General features: G+C 56.6%; 3 protein-coding genes across 3 annotated transcripts in view; 2 read left to right on the forward strand and 1 right to left on the reverse strand.

The window, feature by feature from the left end:
• Positions 1-181, reverse strand: part of NUDCD3 (NudC domain containing 3) — a 45,169-nt gene extending 44,988 nt beyond the window's left edge. Inside the window, exon 1 of the mRNA XM_010562917.1 lies at positions 30-181. The gene's annotated coding sequence lies outside the window, so the exon portion shown is untranslated. The remainder of the gene's footprint in view (positions 1-29) is intronic.
• Positions 182-197: 16 nt separating this feature from the next.
• Positions 198-8,887, forward strand: SLC20A1 (solute carrier family 20 (phosphate transporter), member 1). Its single transcript, XM_010562914.1, has 10 exons — positions 198-529; positions 630-770; positions 857-942; positions 2,534-2,630; positions 4,362-4,481; positions 6,082-6,330; positions 6,424-6,973; positions 7,075-7,260; positions 7,593-7,677; positions 8,171-8,887. Exons 1-10 carry the CDS (start codon positions 214-216, stop codon positions 8,330-8,332), a joined length of 1,992 nt encoding a protein of 663 aa, XP_010561216.1. The 5' UTR covers positions 198-213; the 3' UTR covers positions 8,333-8,887.
• Positions 8,888-9,404: 517 nt separating this feature from the next.
• The window catches only part of LOC104829026 (cytosolic purine 5'-nucleotidase-like), a 5,076-nt gene continuing 4,799 nt past the window's right edge, over positions 9,405-9,681 (forward strand). Inside the window, exon 1 of the mRNA XM_010563035.1 lies at positions 9,405-9,615. Coding sequence (XP_010561337.1) covers positions 9,405-9,615 — 211 coding nt within the window. The remainder of the gene's footprint in view (positions 9,616-9,681) is intronic.

Genomic DNA, 9,681 nt, shown 5'->3' on the forward strand with positions numbered 1-9,681 from the left:
CCCCCGCCCCGCTAAGCCCCGTCTCTCCCGCAGGATGAAGAACGGCGCAGGCCATGGCGCGGCAGCAGGGCCCCAGTCCCTGCGGGCGGCGGGGCCGTAGGATGGCGGAGCCCCCCCACGCCCTATAGCCACCCCCCCTCCCCTATTTAATTTTATACCTAATTTATTAATACCTTGCCCCGCTCCTCACACCCCCCTCCCTCCCCCCAAACCATGGACCCAACCACTGCCATGCCCACCATCCCCATGGCGGGCTTCCTCTGGATGCTGGTCCTGGGCTTCATCATTGCCTTCGTCCTGGCCTTCTCTGTCGGCGCCAACGATGTGGCCAACTCCTTTGGCACAGCGGTGGGCTCGGGAGTGGTGACCCTCCGGCAAGCCTGCATCTTGGCCAGCGTCTTTGAGACGGTGGGCTCTGTCCTCCTGGGAGCCAAAGTCAGCGAGACCATCCGGAAGGGGCTGATCGACGTGGAGATGTACAACTCCACGCGGCAGCTGCTGATGGCAGGTTCAATCAGTGCCATGTTCGGTGAGGAATGGGGGGCTCAAAATGGGGGGGGGGGGCAGCATGCCCCAAGGTGCCCCTATGGCAGCTTTCTTACCAGGCTTTTCTTTTCCTTCTCCTCCAGGATCTGCTGTGTGGCAGCTCGTGGCTTCATTCTTGAAGCTCCCCATTTCTGGTACCCACTGCATTGTTGGAGCAACCATTGGCTTTTCGTTGGTCGCCCAAGGGCAAAAAGGTGTCAAGTGGTCCGAGCTGCTAAAGATTGGTAAGTCTGGCTCGTGTGAGGCCTCCATGTGCCCCCGGGCTTCCCATTCCAGCAGCGGGATGCTGATCCTGCCTCTTCTCTCCTAGTGTTGTCCTGGTTCATCTCACCCCTCCTTTCGGGCATCATGTCTGCTATCCTGTTCTTCCTCGTCCGGAGGTTCATCCTCCGTAAGGTAAGGGCTGTCCATCCCATTTTCTGACACCTAGGGGCTCCCGGCTGCTCCCTTATCTGCCTGTTGGGCTGCTTGGTTGGCTTATGTGCACCACAGCTTCTCCAGGCATGTCCATCATTCTGTTGACACTTGGGTGAGCCCTGCAGGAGGAGCTGAAGGGATGGGAGAATGAGACCTGTAGCCGCTCCCCAAAGCAGAGCCTGGGAGGTGCAGAGGCATCACTTCACCTCCTCCAAAACATCTGTGCCAGGAGTGTCCTGCCTGGCCTCTGTGGAAACAGCTGCTGTTTCCAAGTAGTGAAGTAGGCTAGAATTGATAAGATCAGAGCTGCTTGTTAGGCTTTTCCTAAGTCCTGGTGCAAGGCTGGACCTCCACCTGTGTCAGGCTGCAGATGAAGGCAATGACCAGCAGCGATGGCTTTTTTTTTAAGACAGGAGGGCCAGAGTTGTCCCTGGCACTGTGGAAACTGCTTTCCTCCCATCTGGGGCCCCAGGTAGGGGTGAGGGGTGCTTAGGCTGGCTCCAGGGACATGCTCCCACTGTTGGGTGTGTCTGAAAGCCCAGAAAGAGAGATTGGGCACCCAAAGGTGCTTGAAATGGAGGCAGCAGCTTTAGACCTCATCTTTCTGAGGTGATCATGACCCTGGAGCGCAGGATGCTGCCAGCCCTGAGCAGGGGTATCCAGCCAGCTGTACAGAGGAACTCCAACATTTTCTTCTGCGTATTTGAGGTTACCTTAAATTATTTCAGGTTTTAGCTCTAACTATTTCTGGTTCAAGTGGTGTTAAGATCTTATCGCTGCTGGTTTCTACCTGGCAGCCCTTTAAAACAATTCAGCGTCACCGCTGTCAGAGCAACCTTGCGTAACTGGCCTTTCAAAGCTGGGCTGGCCCCGTCATGCTTCATTCTGGTGCTGAACAGTCCGGTTGCTCTGTCCTGCTCGGCATTTGGTAAGGCTCAGTGTGTTTGTACCGACACTAGACACCAATTGCTGGGCAGCAGCAGAGATTAAGCGTTCCTGCTGCTCGGGTGAGGGCCTCTCTGTGCAGGTATGTGGTCAAATAAGCTGCTTTGTGGGTAATGGACTTTTTTATTTCATACAAGTCAGCTGGAAACAGGTGAAAGCTTTGTCTGACAAATGGTTTTGTCTGAAAGTGCCTGGGGAGTTGAAAGAAAACATACGTGCAGCTGGAGACTGTGGAGGTCCACAGGCTGGGGAGTCTTGTGAGGGGTTCAAGAGCCAGGCAGCCCCTTGCCGCAGGCGCAGATGAGATGCTCCGGCCTTGGGAGTGGTCGGATGCTTGTCTGGTCCTGCCCTGGCTTCCTGGGGAGCCTCATGGGACCCACAGTGTTGTCCCATTGTCTCTGCCCCCAGGCTGCTGGAGGGGGTCTGACAGTGGCAGCCCTGTGGGTTATTCTCTAAAAGCTGTTGGGAGCACTGGCTTTTGGCAGGGCTTGCAGGAACATGGTGTTTGAGTTGCTGTCGGCAGTTGACTGAAGGCACAAGCCACCTTTTGGGGAAGGGGCTGTCGCTTGGCTGCTGTGCAGCCCTCAAGGTCTGGCTTCCTGCAGCACTGATCCTTGTTTTGCAGGTAGATCCTGTTCCCAATGGCTTGCGGGCTTTGCCCGTCTTCTATGCCTGTACCGTGGGGATCAACCTCTTCTCCATCATGTATACCGGTGCCCCTTGTAAGTACGCGTCAGAATACTTGAACCTTAATTATTAAATTTTTTATAAAACCTCCATTAAATGCACGATTTACCCCTTTTTTGCTTTACAGGGCTGAAATCTCCTAGAAGGCGGCTGGCCTGTGCCGGTTACAGAAGGCTGCAGGCTAGCGTGCGCTGAGTTCTGGGCTAGATAGTTGCCCAACCAAAGAGACCTGCTCAAACTAAACCCCTCCAGACCTTTCTCCTTAGACTTCACAGGACTGGCAGATAACATGACTTCCCCTTACCTTCTCTTACCTGTGCTAAAACTCAGGTACCCGGCTGCCACTGAAGAGATTCCTTGGGCTGCCGGTAGCGAGGCTAGGAGCAGGGATGGAGGCTGTGCCTCCTGATTCACCTTGTCACTAAGAATAAAGTAATTATCCCTGACAAGAAGAGCTGGCACCTGTACTGAGAAGAGGAGTTTGTACTTCAGTTTGAGAAGCCAAATTGAAATGCTTGTTTGGCTGTTGTGTAGGGGGACAGGTTGCGGGCAGGATGAGGAGAGGACTTGGCAGGGGAGGGTGGCTTTGCCTGCGGAGCTGGAGCCTCCGTAACCTCCGTCTGCTGGGGTGACTTAGTGTGAGCTGTTTTTGGTCTGAGCATGGGTTTCCTGTTGTGGAGGAGTTGCTGGAGGTGGGGTGAAGGCAGTCAGTGCTGGCTCTGCAGGGTTTTCTCTGTAAACAGTGGCTGGAAAAATTTTTGAAGGGATGTCAGCTTCCCTTTCCTTTGGCTTTCCAGCCTGGGGAGAAGGCAGGGTTGCTGTGGTGCTGCTGGGGGCATCGGGGCTGCAAAGCAGCAGTGATGCTGCTCCAAGATCACTTTGTACCTTGGTATCCCCAAGGTGGATTTGTGTTTATCCCAAGTCCTGAGCTGCAGGAGGGCTGGGTGAGCTCTGTGCCACTCAAGTGTGGGGTTTGTAGCCTTCAGTGAGCCGGGCTTGGTGTAAGCAAATAGCCACATGCATGGGTAAAATAGCTGTGATGTTGCTGGTGGTGCATTAGGAGCAGTAAATTATTGCCTGCAGTGGAAGATGCAGGATTTGAGCGGTCGCAAGCACCTGATACCCCAACTGGGGCTGCAGCAGGCTGTAAAATGCAAAACGTTTTCTAGAAGTCATGCTGCATGTGAGAATGCTTGTAACTAGGTCACATAACACCTTGGATGCCTTGAAGCTTGAGCTTAAGTTCCTAGGGACTTGTCGGGCAGGAGAACCATCTTCCCCCAGCAGCTGGAGGAGTTAATGGAGACATGGGGCTCTCGAGTGGGAGCAGCCCAGGTCCTGCATATCATCTCCCCGACTGGGGAAAGCGGCGCTGTTGCCGCGGCAGCTGTGCTGGGTGTTTTTGTGTGGTTTTTTTTTCTTTGACATTGCAGCAAGTGAGGAGACAAGGGCTGTGAGGAGCCTCCTGTCCCTGCTCAGGGCATGCACTGGTCCCTGATGGGGTTTGAGTTTGGGAGGGAGGGGAAAGTGTCTGCATGTGTGAAAGATTAGCTTGTGATGGGGGAGATGTAACTGTGGGGGGAGGGCTTCTGTGTGGGTTAAGCTCTCAGTGTGGTCAGTGATGGCTTTCCACTGGCATTTCTCCCTCGCAGGCGAATTAGCTCAGGGATGTTGCAGGTGGAGTCCCTGTGCCGGGAAGAGCAAAGTCATATGTCGAGGAGGCTTTTGCCCAGAGGTTTTCAAAGATCCGTTGTTTTATTTCCTAGTGCTGGGCTTTGACAAACTTCCTCTGTGGGGTATCCTCCTAATTTCGGCGGGGAGTGCTGTTGTCTGTGCTCTCGTCGTCTGGTTCTTTGTATGTCCAAGAATGAAGAAGAAAATTGAACGTAAGTAATGCCTCTCTCTTTGCAATTATTTGGGGAAGGGCACTCTCAGACTAACCAACTTCTTTTCCCAGTGGGTGATCTCATTAGCTGCAGGGCTGTTATTAGCAGGGATCCTCAGCTTCAGTTATCGCTTAAGCTGCTCTGCAAACCCTGAGTCACTGGGGCTCGTCTCATCAAGCTGGACCCTGTGTGCTCTTAACCTGCAGCAGCACCAGAAAGCTGTTCCCTGGGTCCCCAAAATAACCCTCAAAGTAGCTGTTGTGCTGCTGAATGGTGTCTGGCAGCTGATTTCTGAGCAGGGTGATCTTTCCTTGAACTGCACCGGACAGCAGGCAATACAAATGAGCCTGATTTCTCTGTTTAATAGAAAAGAAAAGGCAGGAGACAACCTGCCTGTTAACCGGTGTAACCTTTAATCCTCTGCATACCTGCTGATCAATCTTTGGCCTGGCAGATGCAGATCACAAGTTTAAAGCCGTGTAAGCTGATGAAATCCTTTCCCTGTAGCACAAAAAAAAAAAAATCTCTATTGAAAGGCATCCAAAAGAGCAGTCCTGAGTTCTGCCTCCTGAAAGCTACAGGCAGCTCTCCTGGAGCCGTGTGTGGTCTTGCATATAAATTTTGTGTGCAGTCTGGGGCACTTAAGGAACTGGAGATGAGGGGATAACCAGTGTCCTTGTCAGACTGGTGTAATTGGGGTGTGACTAACAGCTTTATAGCTGCCCTTGACATTCTTCTAGCTGTTCAAGCTTCGGCTTAACTCCTGCCTGCCAGACAGGCTCCCCTGCCTGCTAAGGCAGCCTGCCTGCTGGAGAGCATCGCTGGGAGGAGGTGGTGATGCAGGGGGAGATGAGCTCTGCAGGGGCTTGATGCCAGGGTGAGGGGCTGGATGTGACAGCCTGGCCCTTGCAGGGAGCAAACTAGCTTGGAAATGGTTATGTTTGTGACAAGGAGGTAGTTTTTGTTGTTGTCTGAAGGAGCTGACCTCATGTTTTCACCTGGAGAAAACATGCTTTTCCTGGTAGAGGGGGAGTAACAGCCTCAGCTTCCAGGGCTTGGTGCCGCTGGCTTGGCTCTTCCAGTGGGACAGGAAACCAGGCTGCCCTCGGGAGGTGTTTGTCACCCACCAGTGGGAGCTGGAGAGGAGCCCAGGCAGGCGAATCCTCCCGGCAGGCTGGAGCTGATGGGCTGGCAGAGGAGCTGGGCTCTTCTGGGCACCTTCCCATCAGCTTCAGGGGTCACGGCCACCCCAGAAGTGGGTCCAGAGCATCCCACGGCTGGCGGGAATGGGACAAACATGGCTCAAAGAGGAAGCTCTGCTGTAGGAAGAATGGGCATAAAAGCCCCATAATGGTGCTCACCACACCCCGTGTGGGTGGGTGGGGTCTAAAAATAGGAGATGAGCTGGCTTGTGATGGTTTGGCTGTTATGCCTGGGACAAGGTGCGACTGCCCAGCAGTTTCCAAAGTTCAGGATGGGGGGGAAGCTGTAAATTCTTTATTTGGCTGCCATAAATCTGAGTGGTGAGGGGTGTGGGCTTGCTCCTGGTGTTGGGTGTAGTGGTGGGAAGGGGTTTGATGGCAGCTGCCTCCCTTCACAGGAGAGATCAAATCCAGTCCTTCTGAAAGCCCCTTGATGGAGAAGAACATTAGCCCGAAGGAGGACCATGAGGAGCCCAAGGTGCCCCTGGGCGATGCCAAGAGCCCTGTTGCTGATGTGGGGTTGGCTGCATCCCACCGGGCAGTGGTGGAGGAGAGGACAGTCTCCTTCAACCTGGGTGACCTGGAGGAGGCCCCGGAGCAGGAGAGGCTCCCCAGCCTTGACCTGAAGGAAACCAGCATCGACAGCGGTGAGTGGTGGGGGATGATATGGGGGTGCCAGCGTGGTCTCCCCCCACCCCAGGTACCCCTGGGTGCTAAACCCCCACCATCTCCCTTGGCAGGAGCCGTTCAGCTGCCCAACGGCAACCTTGTCCAGTTCAACCAGGCCATGGGCCACCAGATGAGCTCCAGCGGACAGTACCAGTACCACACTGTGCACAAGGACTCTGGTCTCTACAAGGAGCTGCTGCATAAACTGCACCTGGCCAAGATGGGGGACTGCATGGGGGACTCGGGGGACAAGCCCCTGCGGCGCAACAACAGCTACACTTCCTACACCATGGCCATCTGCGGCATGCCCCTGGACTCACTCCGTGCCAAGGAGGGAGAGGAGATGGAGAAGCTGACGTGGCCTGTGGCGGACACCAAGAAGAGGGTCCGCATGGACAGCTACACCAGCTACTGCAATGCGGTGGCCGATGCCCACCCGGTGGCTGATGTGGATCTGAACACAGCCCAGGTGGAGATGGGTGTCAGCGACTGCAAGGGCAGCAGTAGCTCCCTGGAAGAATGGCATGACCAGGACAAACCCGAGGTGTCCCTCCTCTTCCAGTTCCTGCAGATCCTCACAGCCTGCTTTGGCTCCTTTGCTCATGGTGGCAATGATGTCAGGTCAGTTGGGTCAGCGGGAGTGGTGGGGTTGCTTGCTGGGGCTGGTGCCCAACTTGCCTAGAGCCTCTGGCCCTCTAGACCAGCTCTCCTTTCTCTTCCAGCAATGCCATAGGGCCCCTGGTTGCACTCTACCTGGTCTATCAGACGGGTGATGTGGCTACTAAGGTGGCAACTCCCATCTGGCTGCTGCTCTATGGAGGTGCAGGGATTTGCATTGGCTTGTGGGTCTGGGGAAGGAGAGTCATCCAGACGATGGGGAAGGACTTGACTCCCATCACACCATCAAGGTAAGGTCTGCCTTGGGGCAGGGGGAGGCTTCAGGCGGTCCTAGAGCTGCATCCTGCCCTTGGAGCCCTTCTCCATGCTCTTTTTGGGGGTTCCATTGCTCAGGTGGTGGAGCTGGGGCATGTGTGGCCCCATAATGCTTCCCTGCATCCCTTGGGGGGCGTCAGTCTGGGGCTGCTGGGGGTCTGGAGAGCCAAGTGAGAAGCTGACCCTGCTGCACAGGGTCTGCCTGGGTAGAGCGGTTCCAGGTTTGGCTTGGGCTGAGCCAGCCTGATGTGCTGGGTAGTGCAGGGGGTCCGGTGCCTGGGTTCTTATGTGCTTTCTGTCTCTGCAGCGGCTTCAGCATCGAGCTGGCATCTGCCTTGACAGTGGTGATCGCCTCCAACGTTGGCCTCCCCATCAGCACAACCCACTGCAAGGTAGGTGGAGGTGGCAGGAGGGGGATGGTGCTGGCTTGGTATAAGCTCAGCTTCCCCCAAATCCTGGTGCTATTAAGGCCGAGCTGTGGGGGAGGTTCCAAACTAGGCTGCTGGCCAGCCTTCAGGTCCCAGCTCTGCCATTTGCATCTCAATGTGGGGTGGCAGCAGCTGCCCAGGGCTGGGGGGAGTCCCCGGGTGAGGGGGCACTCGAGGAGGTGATGGGAGAACAAAACCCCTTTGATGGACTCCAGGGCTCTGCCAAGCAGCCATGGGAACGCGAGTGCTGCAGCGCCCTGTCCTCATCACTGCTCTGGGATGGCAGCTCCTTGCCCTGCTCTCCCAGCATGGTGTCTGCTGGGTCCCCAAGGGCTGAAGCAAGACCCTTGGCCCCATGGCTGAGGCTTTCCCTGGGCACCCCTGGACAAGGCTGTTGCGGGGTGGTGGGCACCCCTTCCTGCTGTGATGCTGAGCTGTGCCCTGGCTCCTCGGGCAGGTGGGCTCCGTGGTCTCGGTGGGCTGGCTGCGTTCCAGGAAGGCGGTGGACTGGCGCCTCTTCCGCAACATCTTCATGGCCTGGTTTGTCACCGTCCCCATCTCGGGTCTCATCAGTGCTGCCATCATGGCTGTCTTCAAGTACGCTGTCCCGAAGGTGTGAGGGCACCGGGGCTCTCACTGCTCCTGCTTCCCTGCTGCCACCCTCCCCTCCAGGAGCCGGGGAGGCTTTTCCCACCGTGGGATGGGGGCTACCATCATCTCTGGGGCTTCCTCAGTTCTGCGTAGTGTTGTCACTGAAGTATTTTTTTTATATAAATGTCTTGGCGCTAAGTTTCTAGAGGGGGTGCAGTGATGAGGCTGTGCCTGCCCTTGGTGTGACTCCCCTGCTGTGCTGTAGCTTTAGATTAGCAGTTATGGGAGGCCACTTTTTTTTTATTTTTAATGACTTAATTAAAATCCCCTGGCAGTGATTCCTCTTTGAGTAAGGACTAGGACTGGTCCTTGCCCCTGCTGGGAGGGCTTGGGGGCTGTGGGGCATCCCCCCATGGTGGGCTGTGTGTGCTGCGTTCAGCTTTGCCTCCATCGCTGTAGTGGTGCGGACATCAGGCGCTGCCCAACCATCCTGCTCGGGGGTCCCTGGGGGCAGCCCCTGGCCTCCCCCTCACTGCTGCTACCTCGGACTCAATAAAGATTTCCTTCTTACGCCAGTGCTGATGCTGATGCTGGGGCTGGGGTGGCCCTGGGCACTGTCCCCTGTCACATGCTGCCCCATGGCCTCTGCCCTGCCCCTCCTTTGACCCACGCCCTGGGAGGGAGCTGGGACTGGGGCAGCTGATAAGAGCCCCACGTGTCCCCCAGTGTCATGGGACTGGCTGTAAACAGCTCTGGGCTGCACCCCAGCCCTGCATAGGGGGGTTATCAGGGCCCCACACCTGGGGGGGGTGGCAGTTCCTAAGCCTGTTACCAGCCTGATTGCCCCCAACCCTGGGGCTGCAGCTGCACCTGCTGTCCCCTCCATGTCCCCATCCCCAGTGATGCTTCCTCCTGTTCCAGGGGGCTCAGCCCTGGTCAAGTCCAGGCAGGGGGGGACCCATGTCGGTGGGTCGGCACCAGGGTGTTGCAAGAGCTGTGGGTGATTGCAGAGGGATGTAGGACTGGTGCTGGCTGAGGCAGCTTGGACACCTGTGGGCCCCTGGGGGTGCTGAGCCCTGCCTGGGGGTAGAGGTGTGAGGATGTGTGGACATGGGGGCTTGGGAATGTGCCCCGTGGAGTTTGGGGTGTGCCTGGCGGAGCTGTGTGGGGACGTGACTCACGGGGATGGGAACATGGATGTGAATCAATGGCATGGGGATGGGGACCAGTCCCGTGGGGATGGGAATGTGCCAGTCGGGCCCCATGGGGATGAGGACGTTTCCCCCGGGACTGGTCTATGTCCCGCGGGACGTGGGTGCCCCTTCCTGCCCCCATCCCTCCAGTGTGAGGTGCTGGGGGTGGCCCCTGGTGCCGGAC

This window comes from Haliaeetus leucocephalus, unplaced genomic scaffold, assembly GCF_000737465.1.
Source record: "Haliaeetus leucocephalus isolate CR32 unplaced genomic scaffold, Haliaeetus_leucocephalus-4.0 Scaffold162, whole genome shotgun sequence".
Classification (NCBI taxonomy): Eukaryota; Metazoa; Chordata; class Aves; order Accipitriformes; family Accipitridae; genus Haliaeetus; species Haliaeetus leucocephalus.

Coding starts and splice junctions, on each gene's coding strand:
- SLC20A1 (XM_010562914.1), top strand. CDS start 214: ATGGACCCAACCACTGCCATGCCCACCATCCCCATGGCGGGCTTCCTC. Junction 4,482..6,081: donor AATGAAGAAGAAAATTGAAC/GTAAGTAATGCC, acceptor CTCCCTTCACAG/GAGAGATCAAATCCAGTCCT. Junction 7,678..8,170: donor TCAGCACAACCCACTGCAAG/GTAGGTGGAGGT, acceptor CTCCTCGGGCAG/GTGGGCTCCGTGGTCTCGGT.